Source organism: Adiantum capillus-veneris, chromosome 28 (assembly GCF_014529385.1).
Source record: "Adiantum capillus-veneris isolate H3 chromosome 28, ASM1452938v2, whole genome shotgun sequence".
Taxonomy (NCBI): domain Eukaryota; kingdom Viridiplantae; phylum Streptophyta; class Polypodiopsida; order Polypodiales; family Pteridaceae; genus Adiantum; species Adiantum capillus-veneris.
In genome coordinates this window covers 64753776-64768791 of record NC_140958.1, presented here as the reverse complement: position 1 = coordinate 64768791, position 15016 = coordinate 64753776, and the positions used below count along the sequence as shown (strand labels likewise).

Sequence of the window (15016 nt, the reverse complement as noted above, 5' to 3'; positions counted from 1 at the left end):
CTTTGAGGGTTTTCAAAAAATTATGCAAACTTGAATAAATACCATACAAACTAGAAAGGTGGAAGAGACCTGCCTTTTCCCAGTCATATACATGAAGCTCTAGGACCTGAGTGTTAGGGTCTTGCACAACAAGGGTGTATGTCTCATTCCAGTCAGGATTTAATGTGCCCTTCTTAACCTGTGTCTTTCTTGATAGCGTCTTGTCGCCTAGCGATATTTTAACATAGGGATCGGACTTCCCCATGACGTCAGCCTTTCTTAACTTCCTAGCATTGAGAATCTTGACTTGAAGTATTCCAACTGGCTTTTTCACAGCGCTGAAAGTATAAGAAAACAGACCAATAAGGTATTTTATGTGAATTACACTTAACAAATACAATCACAATATGTGAAACACCAAAATTTGGTACTAACGCTTTAGACTCATCCAGTATCGCTATTTCCAAAGTTTTTGGCCAGAGATAAAGTTTGGCTATCTCCTCTTTGATGAGATCCTTTTGTTAAAAAAGTTAGTGTGTTAAATTTGATTTTCCGTCTATTGCAGGTTCTTGTACAACAGAAAATTACAAATTTAGACTTTCAAAGGAGCAAACCTGCACTAGTCCATACAAGCCTGGTATTGCCATTAAGTCTCCACCAAGCAGCTTCAAACCAAAGTCGATGTGTGGCTGATAGATGGTTAAACAGATGCAGCATTAGTTGAATCAGACTAAATTTCTCTTTAGTCCATTTTTTAAAGGAGTTGAGCAGTAAGCTGCAAAAGCACCAACTTTACCTTCTCCATCAGTGAGAGAACTATCTTGGAAAAGCAAGGAAAGCTTGGCACCAAAGGCTTGAATGTCAAACGAGCAACTGCAAACACTTGCAAGTCCACAAGCTGCAACAGCCAAGTGGAGACTCATTGCATAATCTGCATACCATCTCAACCAACTTAAGTTCATTGCACCGCCGAAGTGTACCTGAACTGTTGCTTTTAGGCCAAAGGCTTTCACTACGACAAGAATGTTGGGGTTTCCCGCCCACTTGAGTGCAGGCTCAATTATCATCTCAGACTCCTGTGTGTCAAATGCTTTGACACCTGCTCATACAAAGAAAAAGATTTACAAATTACAATCTCTGACAGCAGTTTTTTGAAACTGCACACAAGCCCTGGGAGAGAGTAACTATGCAATTTCGAAGAGACATTCCTGGGCAGAGACTTAAATGATGCAGTTTGAAGTATGCCACTATGGTAAAAATATTATGTAAGAAACCAAATTTCGTTCCAGTCAGGAAGACCATAAGCATCATGGGATGTCAAGGACCCAAAAGAAACAAGATGGCGTCTCTTTTTTTTTTTTTCCGAGAAAAAGATCCTTCTATTAGTTAATGAAAGCTGCCCATAGGGCTACATCCACCTCTGCAAGAGAGGGCTACAACAAACATGATGGGGAGAGTCTCCCAATGAAAAAACAGCATATATACAATGGGGCTAAATCAAGAGATGGGAGGAGGGAAAAGCCACACAGGTGGACAATAGTGCCATCTGAGCACCCCCTGGACCATGGAGTAAAACAGCCCAGGGCGCCAGAGACAAAGGAAAGCCTCGCGGCGCTCCCGCATGCGGTCGGAGCTGCCCTGTAGTCCCTCAAGCTGTCCTCTGAGAGTGTGGATCAGCTCTAGCCAAAAGTCACGAACAGTCTCCGCTGGTGGTACAGGGCGACTCTCAAAGATGCAGAAACAACGGGCCCGCCAGATGAACCAGAGAGCTAGGCCGCTGATGAGCTCCCAACACTCCGCTCTCTCACTGCTCCACTCCTGTGGAGTAAGGTCTGTAGCAGGCTGGAGTGTAGGTCGACCCCCCTGTATCACTATCATCCTGCTGGTGGAAGATAGCTCAAACTGAAGTGCCGGGCCCGTGAGGGTGGACCAAGCCGCCGCCCCCCAAGTGTACTGTCGAGCCGTGGAGAGGGCAGGCATCAGCCGAAGAACTCGAAGCCACACCTGCTGGGCCGAGGGGCAGTCCCAAAGACAGTGTCGCTGACTCTCCACCAACTGGTCACAGGCTGTACATGCGGCCGAGAGACCACTATGTACAAGCCAGCTCCCTACTGCTGTGGCTCTGTGTGCAACCAACCACTGGAACAAGGTGACGCGCCTCGGCTGTCTGGAGTCCCACAGCCTCTGCCAAAAAGCTGCCAAGAACTCAACTGTGAGACCCTCCTCCTGCCAATGACGTGCTGCAGCGGGGCGGGCCTCTCTCTGTGCTGCAAGTATATGACGTCCAAGCCGAACAGTGTACTGAAAGAAAGGGACTCCTGGGCGGTCTGCAGAGGAGAATGGGTCCCTCCAAAGCCACTCACCAGGATCCCACTGTACTCGTGCCAGTGGACAGCACTCCCAAGCCCATAGCCTCCAGTGTCCTGTCTCAAGAGCTGCTGGGGCAGGGTCTATGACGCAAGTCCTCCCACAGATGCCCACAACTCGAATCCTCTCGAAACAACACTCTGCTACCTGCGAGGCCTCTACTGCAACTCTCTGTAATCGTCCCCCACCCTGAAGCTCGAAGAACAGGGCTGGGACAGTCTCTGAGCAAGCCCTGACTGAAATGAGAACCTCCAGTCGTGTGAAGGCTCCCATCCACCGGGGTGCTACTGGCTCGAGAGGCGTGAGCCAATCAGCTGGAACTGACTCTGAGATGTCCTGACACATGCTCTGAACCCCTCTCATGCCCTGTAGCTGGACAACCTGCACCTCCTCTGACAAACCTGTGAACTCTAGCCAGTCACCTAGAGAGCGCGCTGGACCTGCTGCCATGGGACCCCAAGAAACATGAGGCCTACTCCCAACCAAGTGGCCTCTCTGAGTGCTAACCATGGGGTTCCAGACGAGGGGCTGCCGTAGGCGCTCCTCCGTGCACGTCGGCTGCCGTTGCTCTAGGTCACGCCGCAAGAGCTCCCAAGAACGAAGCAAACTCACAGCGAATCGGTCCTCCAGTCTCCTGCTCAAACCAACTCGGCGCAACTCTGTAAAGATCCATCTGGTCGAAGGTTGCCAAGGGCCTCCTGACTGAGGCACCCTGGCACGAAGCCTCTGCAGCAAGAACTCCTTCCAGGGCTCCTCGCCTGGAAGAAGTCCTCTGACGATGAACTTCCCAAGAAGGGCTCTGCTCTGCTGTGCTGGATCAATGATCCCAAGCCCTCCTTGAGAACAAGGAAGTGTGATGACCGACCAAGCCACCTTGGCTCGGGCAATCTGAGTGTCGCGACCAGACCAAAGGAAGTTCCTGATCAACCTCTCTACCTGGCTGATGCAAGAACTCGAGAAGATCCAGCAAGAAGTGATGTACCACATAGTCGCCAACAACACCTGGTTGGCAACTACTACTCTACCAGCCAGCGAAAGTCGTGCTGAGCTCCAATGTAACAGCTTTCTCCTGATGGACAGGAGAAGAGGAGCAATCTGCTGCTCGGGGGACAAATCCAAACCAACCTGACAACCCAAGTACCGAACTGCAGTCCCTGGAGGAATCCACCTGAAACCCTCTCCTGGCATCCAATCTGGCACAGGAGCACTACCAACTGAGAAAGCCACTGTCTTTCTCCAGTTGATCAGTGCGCCCGATGCAAAGCAGAAGGTCTCCAAGGCCTGCCCACATCTGTGTAAATTGGCCTCCTGGCCCTCTAAGTACAAGGCTGAGTCGTCGGCAAACTCAGTGTCCAGAAGCTCATCTCCCCGTATAGGGAGTGCTAAGCCCCTCAAACCAACCTGCTGTGACACCAAAAATCTGCTCATCGCCTCCGCATAGAACAGAAAGAGAAAGGGGGCAAGAGGACAACCCTGTCTGACCGATCGTGTGAGCATGAAGCACTCACCTCTACCTCCTGCCAGAAGCACCTGACTGTGGGCCTGCCTGTACAAAGCTGACACCCCTCTGATCCAAGCCTCTGAGAAGCCCATCCTACGTAGCGTGCCCTCTAGAAAGTCCCAGTCAACTCTGTCGTATGCCTTCTCAAAATCGAGAAGAAGAATCACAAGGTCCTCCCCACGGAGCCGTGCAAGGGCAGAAGCCTCCCAAAAAGTGAAGATGTTGTCAAGGATACTGCGTTCCTTGACAAAACCTGTCTGAGTCCCATGTATAAGGCTCCCCAAAAGTGGCTGAATCCTCAAACTCAGAGCCTTGGCAAGAATTTTGTAGGCTGAGTTGAGAATGGTGATGGGACGCCACTGTCGAATCTCATCCAAGGAGCCACCCTCCTTTGGAATGAGGTAAATCAGGCCCTCACTCATGCTATCCGGCATCACTCCTGTGTGTAGAATGTACTGAAAGGCACTACAAAGATCTGGGCCAAGCAGGTCCCAGTACTCCAAGAAGAAGGTGAAAGTCAGCCCATCCTCACCTGGACAGCTACCACGAGGGAGGGCCCTAAGGGCCGTGTGCAGCTCCTCAAGCTGAAGAGGTAACTCAAGCCTCTGCCGCATCTCCTCAGTCACAAGACAAGGCATCTGTGCCCAGACCTGCTCCCTGCATGCATCCTGTCTCTCTGACTCGGGCTCAGCCGACAGTAGCTCACGGTAAAAGTCAGTAGCAACTGCACGCATATCCTCTGGCTCACAGACAACTGACCCATCGGGTCTCCTCAACTGATTGACCTTGGCATGCGAGTGCCGAGGTCGCACTGTCTCAAAAAAAACACCTGTCACTCTGTCACCCACCTGAGTCCACTGAGATGCCTGTCAGTGGAAGGCAAACTCATGGCGCCTCTCCTCTGTGCAAGCAAGCTCCTGTCGAGCTTGCTGTAGCTGCTCCTCCAACCATGGACTGTCTGGATGCTGCTCCTGCATCCTCTGTAGTGAAGCAATGCCTCGTCTGAGACGCTGCTCCTCCTCTCTCGCTGCAGCCCGTCGAGCCAAAGACTCCTGGAGAAAGAAGTGGCTAAGCTGAGCTAGGCCTGAGGCCACTCTGTCTGCAGGTGGAGCCTGGCTGTCCATGCCCTCTGTCCATAGAGCCTCAACCCTCTCTCTGAGTGTTGAGTCCAACAACACCCGCTCTGGGATGCGAAGCAACGCTCCCACTCCTCTACCTGTCTGCCACTGTGAGGATCACTGGTGCATGGTCCGAGAAGGATGTCCCTGCCAGGATGCCCACTGATCCCCCCAAGTCACTAAAGTGGTCACTAGTGTAGAAGCGATCTATCCGCGATAGATTCACTCCTCCCACTGTGCGGTCCGATCTAGAGAAGGCAAAGACTCTCTGGAAGCCTCACAAAGCCAGAATGCTGCCATGTATCCGAGACGCTCAAGGTCATACACAACCTCTCCGAAGCTGCTAACTCAACTCCATGCACAGTAGCATGGCAGCCTCCGATCCTGTCAGAAGGGTCCTCCAACATGTTGAAGTCCCCTCCTACACACCAATGGTCAACCTGTGGCAAAGACTCAACAATCTATGACCAAAACTCTGCACGAGCACTCGCCACATTGGGCGCATAGATGTTCAGGAAGCCCACAAGGCCACCCTAAACCTGCATAGTAATCCACTGAGCCCTGCCTAGCACAATAATCCCTCCGCCCACAATGGCATGTTGCAATGAGTCCGCAATAGTCATACATACCCCACCCTGGATGCCTCCAGGTCCAAAAGCAGGTGACCAAAAGGTATCATAACGTCCACGCAAAATCTGACCACATCGTCGAATACGGCTCTCAGACAAATGGTGCTCCTGAAGCATAAGGAGATCAATCTCTCCTCCCACAAGGCAACGCTGAAGCTCCTGACGCAATCGGCCCCGCTGTCGCTGAAACTGGGGCCCACCTAGTCCCTGCACGTTCCACGAGACGATCCTCATGGGGAGCGAGAGAGAACAGATGCTGCCGTAGCAGCAAGACGGGCTATCTTCGAGGCTAGCTTGGATGGGGAGTAATCCGCATCCGAGCGTCCTCTAGATAGGCGAGACTTCAGTGAGTGCCTGGCCCAAGCCCACGCAGAGCGAGCCGTGCGTAAAGCAACCTCCTCTGTCCAGGAGTCCTCATGAATGTATACATAGCAAGGCAAACACTGCGTATCAGCAAAAAAGTACACCACAATGTGTCTACATCCTGCTGAGTCTAGGGGTGTCACCGCAAACTTGGCCAGTGGCCACAAAGTCTGCAGCAAATCTGTAACTCCAAGTTCTCCCGTGTGGTGAGAGAACTCGAGAACCTGTGTATGCAACCATCCCACCACTGAGTCCAGGGACCACTCTGTCTCGGTCCTACCACAAAGGGGGAAGGAGAAACCAACTGCTGAGTCCAAGGCCTCTGTCCCCCTAGCGGCGAGGAACAAAGCGTGGACTCTGAAGCAGGCTGCCTCGTGGTCTGCTGCGGAATCGCCAAGAAAACGAGTAAACCCGTAATCGAAGAAATCCCAGCGGCGTCGGAGGTCAAAGCTCGTCAAACCACGAGGGATAGCTGCAAGAGGAGAAGTCTGAATCTGCAGTGGGGGCCGCATGAAGGGCTGACCCTCTCTCGCTAGGCGACTCGTGGCGAAGGCGCTGCCAAGAGATCTCCTGGCCGCCGGCAAGGGTCCAGTCTCCTGAGCCGACTGTGGTACTGAAGCAGGAGGAGGGGGAGAAGGGGCTGGGGTGGGCGGAGAAGCGGGGTGGGGCGGCAGAGACATGGGGGGGGCGAGGTGGGGAGTGAGCGGTAGCAGAGGGCGGGGGAGGGCATGAGGAGGAGGAGGGGAGATCGGAAGGCGGAGCGGCTGGCGAGGGTGAAGCGGAGGTGGTGGCTGGCGTAGGGGGCTCCTCCTGCTCAAGAGGACCAAAGCGGTTCCCCGTGGGAACCCACTGCTGCTGAGTAGGCACCTGGGCGCCACTCTAAGTGCCAGGCTGTCGCTGTGGCCCCTGGCGTCGACGGCCACGGGCATGCTGCCACCCCTCCTCCGCTGGAGCCCCAGGCTCGGAGGGTGGCGCTGAATCTGTGCTCTGTGTCGCCGGCTGTGGCTGCGGCCCAGCCTTGGCAGGCTGGGGCTGAGGCTGGGGTGCGGGTCGTGGTCTCCTCCGTGGACAGGCCTTCGCTAGGTGGCCCATCTGTCTGCAAATGAAGCACTGGTTCGGGAGACCCGAGTACTCCACACTCTGTCTAAACCAACCCCCACTCACCCGAGGCAGAAGGATGACCTTCGGGAGCGTGTGGGTATCTCTGACCAAAACTCGAACTGAAGGGATGCCAGCCGCCTTGGCAGCTACTGATGCTGCCGTACGAGGTGTCTCCAGGACAGTTCCGATGGCGGAGCCAATCCTGGAGAGAAGTGGAAGGTACTCCCTCCGTAAACCCGGAAAGCAGACTGAGATGGGGATGTCCGCCTCCTCTACTAGCACATCCGAAGACGGGTCAAAACCATGTCGCCACTGTCGAAAGTGGGCGCGTGATGCTCGGATGGCCAATGGACTCATAGCTATGACCTTGGAGGCCATCTCGGAAGTCTCGAACTCAATCTCGTAGTACCCCCGTCCGAGAATCTGGACATCCAAGATCTTGCCCACCTCTGCGAGGAGGCGGGCCTGGAGAAGGTCTCGCAGCTCTCCTCTGCTGGGACGAGTGCCGAGAACCTTGCAGATGACAGAAGTCGCCTGCAAGCGTTCTACCTCTGTGGCAAGGCTCGCTTGCTCTGCCGGCGTAAGAGCAAGTCGAATGGTGGGCTCAGCGGGGTCGGGCGAGGGGGCTTCATTGGAGTCCCTCTGCGGTGGAGCATGAGCCGCCATCTGTGTCTGCTACTGGTAAAGAAAAGGCGGAGGATCGTCGACGAAAAAAAGGGAGGGAAGACCTGTTGGACCGAGCACGTCAATGGTGCTGGCGACGCCCGTCAAGCAAGAATGGAGAGGGAGAAGGCTAACGGAAAAGAGCAAGCGAGGGGGGCGGACAGTGGGAGGGGGCGGGCTGGCGTGGTTGACTGCGGGAACTGCTTCGGGCTGGCTGGGCAGCAGGCAGCAACGGGGGGGAGGGGGGGGGGGGGGGGGGGGGAGCTGGCTGAGCTGGGCAGCGGGCAGCTGCGGGCTGCCAGTGCAGCGGACAGCAGCAGGGGTAGCGCGAGGGGAAGGGGGCAGCGCGAGGTGGACAAGCGGGAGAGCAGCGCGAGGGAGTGAGGGAGGGCGATGGCGCAAGGGGGGAGAGGTGCGAGCAGCAGCGAGCGTCGGCACTTTCGAAAGTGACTTTTAATCAGATGGCGTCTCTTTTGGCAAGCTCTCTTTGAATTTCAAGAATAAGATGACTTTTCTTCAGCTTATCACCCTCAAACAGACAGACATAGGCAGATAAAAAATTCCAGTTATTCCTCTATCCTGGAGCTTTTGAAATCTTATGTTTCAGATAGGCAAAACAGAATGGGTACTATACTTGCCTTAGGTAAATTTTGCATACAATGGACCAGTGCACTCTACTTTAGTAAGTTTTCGTTTGAGATAATGTATGGAAAGCCTCTTCTTTCACCCATCTTTCCGACAAAGGATAAGAGTTTTGCAGCAGATGAGTTTGTCCCACACACTAGTGAAAAGCAGCATTTCAAGCTTGCAAAAAAAACACAACAGAGTAGCAGACAAGCACCAAAGTTAGCTTTTGCCCATCTCAAGTTTGAGAAGACAAGACTGAAAAAAAAGGCTGGCAAACAAGAAAAGTTGCGAAAAATTCATAATAGATATTATGAACCATGTACGATTACAAATAAAGTCAATGATGTGATGTTCACACCATTGGATCACGGAATTGGAAGATCCATAATGCCTTTCATGTTAGTCTACTGCAACCCTATGTTAGAGAGCCTCTGAGTGATCCAGTACAAAAAAAGTTGAGGCAACGGAAGAGATCTCAAGTTGGCGAAATTGCTCATCACCATCAGAAACGCCAACTTGAGCATGATAAGACTACTAAAAACCAGTTCGTTAAAAATAAGTACTATTACCTCCTTGATTGCTCCACGAGATGACTGGGCAAGAAATAGAACCTATTCAAACATCTTGGAAATTGTGTACAATCGAGGACAACTCTTTATGTCCCCATCATAGGAGAGGAGACCTAGTCTATAACACCATAGGCCATTCATGTTTATGTATGGATTTGAGCCTAGATCCCCTATTAGCTTGGAGAAAGTCAAAGATTGCCAAGATCGTGATCCTTGTATGATATGCAAGAAATGCTCACATTGGCTAAGGATAGTGTAAGGACTGCTCGTGACCGAGTTACTACTTGAGCTAATCAAAAGAGGTCTCCAACTTCCAAGGACTCTAGATGTGGGACAATGCGAGCTGGAAAGCATTATAAGCTTTCAGCTAGATTTTGTGGTTCATTCTTAATCACATAGAACATAGGCCTTGTTGCCTATCAATTGGCTCTTCCCTCAGATGTTAGTGTGCATCTAGTATTTCATGTCACCTTCCTTGAAGAAAAATTAGGTGAGGCTAACAATGTTGTGCCTATCGAGGAAAATGTTTGAGAAGATATCCAAACCAAGTATATTCCTCGAGAATCAGAGGCCGTTTTAGATCACCATACCTTTCCCTTTTATGTTATGTCCCCATCATAGAATAAGGACCCAATCTATGACACGATTGGTATGGGTGTCCACTGTTCGGACGCATGTAGTGTGAACTTCGCCAGTGTACCGGTTACTTATAAAAGAAGGCAAAGGCCTCATTTGTAGACATCGAAAGTGCCAACGGTCAGCCCGCGAGACTAGGCATGTGTGAGGTCACCCCGAGCCTCGAGGAGGTGAGGCAGAGTCTAATCGCTTCCGACAAGTGATCGGACGGAAACACAGAGATAACCGCAATCTACGCACTTGGCAACACTTTTAGTACTTCAAAACAACTTCAAAGAGAAAGAGAGAGAGAGAGAATCCACATGAGATGCAAAGTGGCGGAGTCCCACCTCTCGACGCATTGGCACCAAAGATTGGTGCCCCTTTCAGTATTTCTTTATTATTGATTCACAAAGGTACAATTCTCAAGGGTTTAACTCTCTCCGAGACTCTGCGTCCAAGTGCCCTTCGGAAGGTGGCCCTCTAGGCATTTATAAATTACAAGGGATGCCCGAACACTGGACACCCATTTATAAATTACAAGGAATTCCGGAACGCAGACATCTGTACAATAATGCCACATCATCAGCCAACGCAATTTGCCGAATCTCCGTACATTTGCCACGTCATCACTTTTTTTACGCAAGGCTTTTGTGTGTGTCCTTGTAATGATTTAGGCCCCATGAGCAAGACTTTATAAGTTGGTATTTTTCTACTTCTTCTTCTTCTAGGTTTTAGGCCCCTCGGCCGGGATTTTCAAAACTGGGTCAAGTTAGCCCAAGACCCGAAGGTCACTTAGATGGCCTAGTGCCACGCAGATGATCACAGATGCAAATAACACATAGAGAGAACCGATCATGGCACCAAGGATTCTAACTTTGACCAAGAGATTGGCATGAACCACCTTTCTAGGGAGAGTAAGTCTGAGGCAAGCCAAACGAACGCATTGGACCGATGCGTCTATGACCTTGACACAAAAACCCTAATCCTAAAACCCCTCACATACCGCCTTCTAAAATCAAAGCAATCGTCCTTGATTGCAGATTCAGAATCTCTCATACTTCTAACATTCATGCAATTTAAAATCTCAGAATCGATCATTCAGTCATGCATTCTTGTGTCATGATGGCCGTGCACACATAAAAGCTAGCTGCAAACACCTCGGGTGCATCTGAAAATTTTTCTTATGTAAGGTGCAGCAGAATGGATGTTGAGCTTTGCTCGAGATGAGTGCTCCAAACTGTGCTCAAGGTTCCTTTTACTTAGGGAAGGAAGAGCCTTCCGTTCTTTAATGAGAGAGTGCAATGGACACAAACAAAGTGAATGGACACTGTGCGTGAAGGCGCATGAGACTGAGAGATAGAGAAGAGAATACGACACCAAAGAATTGTAAAACCCTCCTCCAAGGGCCCCACTCTCGATGGCGAGAGTGGTCTACTATTGATTGCACAATCGATACAACGATGCTGATGCAAATCGAATGGCTATGTCGAGGCCGACGGTGGTGACGACGAGGACGAGGTTATCTGCTACTGTGACTTGATGTGCAACTACGCTGTCTTTCGTGCTTGGAATTTGTTGGATCTACTGCTCTTCTGTCTGCTGAATTGGCTGATGCAAAACGCTGAAATGCTGCTCTTCTATCTGCTGAATTTTGCCTTGCTGAAAACGCTGGTTTGGCAGCGCAAGAATGCTGATGCAAGTTGGTAAAAACACTGAAGTGGCTGGTCTCTTAAGCGCTGATTTGCCCTACTGAAACCGCCCTACTGCCGTTGACAGAAAACGTTACTGGCTGGCTGAAAACGCAGATTGCAGGGGCTGATCCAAAACGCTAGAGTCCTCTTGCTGAAATTCGCCAAGGGCTGAAAACGCTAGCATGAAGGGGGGGTTGTCTTGCTGAGAGGGGTTCTTGTTCTTGTCGATAATTGGCCTGTTGAGCACTGCTCCTGCTGCCTCATCTGCCAGAAAGTGCTAGCTTTGGTTTGCTTATATATTATCTTAGCAAAATTGCCCTACCTTGTTCCCAACAAAAGTCACTTAAAAATAATAAGTGAAAAATGTCAAAAATAGAAAAAATATAGGTCTAATGCAATGGAAAATTCCCCTGATGGATTCTGATGGTAATGTTGTTGATCATGGTGTGTGCAACCGGAGGATATGCATCTACTCTAAGTGTCTAGACATGCACGGTCTGCAACAGACTCACAAAAGTGCAAGATCACTTCCTATTCTAGATTGACTTGACTGACTGAACCCTGGTCATGTTGTAGCTTGTCCACGGACACATAGGGTTGGATGTGTCACGTGACATCTTATGACCAGTATCTTAGCCAATGCCTGTAAAAGGTCATTGGATCTTGCTTGGATGTCAATCACACACCCAAGATCTTAGCCGATGCCTAAGGTCATTGGATCCTGCTTGTGGTACATGCACACACCCAAGATCATAATCTTCATCGTAACATATGGTGTGTACACCCATCTCTGCAACACAAGTGTGAGCATGACACACAACACAAAAGGCTATGTTGTATCATGCATATCAAGTTTTGGAGAGTAATGAGTCCCATAATTCGTACGAAGAAATTCTCAATTTATCATCAATATATATTCATAGTTTCTTTCTTTCTATTCATGATTCATAGTCTGTTGTCGCTCCTAGAGTAGCTTGATTACCGAAGTTCAACACCAACTCTTTGTTCTTGTGCTTCAATTGGATGGTTCGTCCTCTTGCGTCAAAAAGGGCATGATACTTGTAGAACCAAGGCATGCCCAATAGAACATCACATTCTCCCAAATCCATAATGTAGAAGTTAACTAGATTTGTAAATGTCTAAATTTGTAATCGAAGTGATCCAATCAACGGAGTTGACGATGTGTGGATTCCATTACCCATTTGTGCTTCAATTTGTTTCCCTAAGGCATATTCTTCAATACCTAATCTTACAGCTAATTCCCGCGAGATAAAGTTTTGCATAGAAGAGAATAAGACCATCTTGATCTTTGACTTTTCCCATAGCTTTACATGGTTCGTTGGATGCATCGACGGTAGGAGCACCTATCAAGTCAGAAATCAAACCAACTTAAGGTTGAGACTTCTTATTTCTTGTGCTTTCATACGTGGAGGGTCTTTCAATATTGGGGCTTTCTAGGCAGTACCAAGCAATATGACCGTGAAGGCCACATTTGTAACACCTTCCTTCTGTTCGGTAATGTGCCATCTCTTCCGGAGTTAGCGGTCTAGTAGATGTGTCGGCCACTATGCTAGTTCGCGATTGTGGGAAATTTTGGACGGAGGATCGAGGATTTGGGTTTCTCTTGTGGGAAGGAGCGGTAATGTCAGTGAACACCAATTATTTCTTCATAATGTAAACTAGCAAGAGCTTCCAAAATTATTAATTTCACACGCTAAAACTTTTTGCAGAAACCCTCATTTTCTGCTAAAAACCGTAATTTTCCAAAATTGTCGGAATCAAAATCCGTTCGCTTCAATGTGTAGGGGTCGCCAAGACGAACAACTTTTCCTTTTGTCACATATCCAATTTCTCAACCGTTATAAGAGATTTTTAGAGGTCTCTGCAAACACAAAAGAGCGTCAAAAAACATGTTTTTAAAGCTTTTTAGGGGAAAAAAGAAACATAGTATCTTCTTTTCCTGGTTCTCTTCTCATTTCTTCTTCACCCAACTCCATAGCTATTATGTGTAGGCTAACGTAGGATCACTTTTCTCTTGAAAAAGGGGGAAAAAATAGATAACTCATGTAGAATCTCTCTGTTCTCCATCCATGTCGAGAGGATCATTCTCCGATTTGCAAAGGGCAAGTGTCACAAAATGATGACGTGGCATGACCATATGGATAAAATGTCTATTTTATAAGTTGTTCCCAACTTATGGGGTCCCGTCCGATGAGGCCCAGGGGACACATAGATAAAAAAAAGAAAGGAGAAGAGAAAATCACGAGGATGTGCTGAAGTGGCAGAGCCGTACACATGCTTGATTCACATTGGCTGCTGACGTGGCACTGTACGGAATTCCGCAATTTACGCTAGTAGCTTTTGGGTGTCAGTTTTTGGGCCAGATGCTTTTGGGACTTGAAGCTTTTGGACTAATTGCTTTTGGGGCTCTGCTTTTGGCATCCCTTGTATTGTTGATAAGAGCCCTTGGGACCTCACTCTACAGAGGATCTGGACGTAGAGTCTGAGAGCAGAGGTCCCTCAGGAGTTGTACTTTGCAATGATTAATGATAAAGAAATACCAAAAGGGGCGCCAGACTTTGGGACCAATACCTCTGGGCACGGAACTACGCCGGGCCGTGTCGACTATCTCTCTCTCTATTAAAGTTCATTGATTTTGAAGTTTCTGTTCGCGTGTTGCTATTGATTTCTTACGTGGAGTGTCTAAGCCTGTTACAGTGGTATCAAAGCTCAAAAAGATTCTTCTTCTGTGGAGGATCCAATCCTTTTTGTAGTGTGCACAGTTTTTTTTAAAGAATCTGCGCGCCCCAATCCCAACTTATTAGAGACTCCCACCCTTACCTCATCGCGCATCGGGCACGCTCCCGTCTTGAGAAATTGACAAACATAACACCTCTCGGGGGGGAGGCAAAGAAAAGTTGAAATCCGGCGCGAGAACTGAAGAAAAGAATGAAGATTTGGGGCAAATTTTCGGCAGAGAAGTTTGCCAGAGCGCAGGACAAGCGTTAATTCCAGGTTGACACGTGTGAAAAAATTGATCAAGTACTCTAGAGACCCGAGATTTGCAAAACACCTTAAATTACCTGATTGATGAGATTTACTCAAGATGGCGTGAGGCCATTGATTCTCCTATCAAGTCAGGAGGAAAGCTGAAAGAATAGACGAGTGCATAAAAGCAGAACCTGTACGCACAGAAAGAGCTTGATAGAGCTCTTGATAAGAAGATGAACCAAAGGAGACCACCAGAAGATAAGCCAGAGAGTTACAGAGCAGCAGCCGAGCATGGAAGAAAAGAAAAGACGAAAGCAAGATTGGTACCAGTTTTTGTGGGGATCACCGACTCTGATCTAATGAACGAAAATACCGAACTTTGCAGAGCATGGGGCAAAGTGCAAGACCAGGAAACCCTCATCTTCTTTGATAAAGAAGATAAGGGTTATCATCAGATCCGAATTGCTTTTGGAGACGTCTACAAGACAGCTTTCACGACGCCTTTTGAGTTTGTATAAATATTTGGTGATGCCATTTGGCCTTACAAATGCACCGGCCACATTCAACCACATGATGGATAGGATTTTCACAAAGTACTGATCATTTGTGGACACTTTCCTTGACGACATCATCGTCTTCTCCAAGAGTGAGGTAGAGCACAGACACCATCTATTACAAGTTTTCCACACACTGCGGCAACATAAACTGGTTGTCAATGCGAAAAAGAGCAAGTTTTTCTTGCGAGAGATGCACTTTCTGGGACACGTCGTATCAGCGGAAGGTGTAAAGATGGACCCGG

The 15016-nt window shown here is 49.2% G+C and overlaps 1 protein-coding gene across 4 annotated transcripts in view; it reads right to left on the bottom strand.

Annotated features, from left to right (window-relative positions):
* SYTB (Calcium-dependent lipid-binding (CaLB domain) family protein) overlaps window positions 1-15016 on the bottom strand; it is a 124421-nt gene that overhangs the window by 91719 nt on the left and 17686 nt on the right. For all 4 annotated transcript variants that reach the window (XM_086503990.1, XM_086503988.1, XM_086503989.1 and 1 more), the window contains exons 5-9: window positions 960-1078; window positions 776-877; window positions 594-668; window positions 415-494; window positions 74-317 (exon numbers count right to left, since the gene is read on the bottom strand). In XM_086503990.1, coding sequence (XP_086360116.1) covers window positions 74-317; window positions 415-494; window positions 594-668; window positions 776-877; window positions 960-1078 — 620 coding nt within the window. The remainder of the gene's footprint in view (window positions 1-73; window positions 318-414; window positions 495-593; window positions 669-775; window positions 878-959; window positions 1079-15016) is intronic.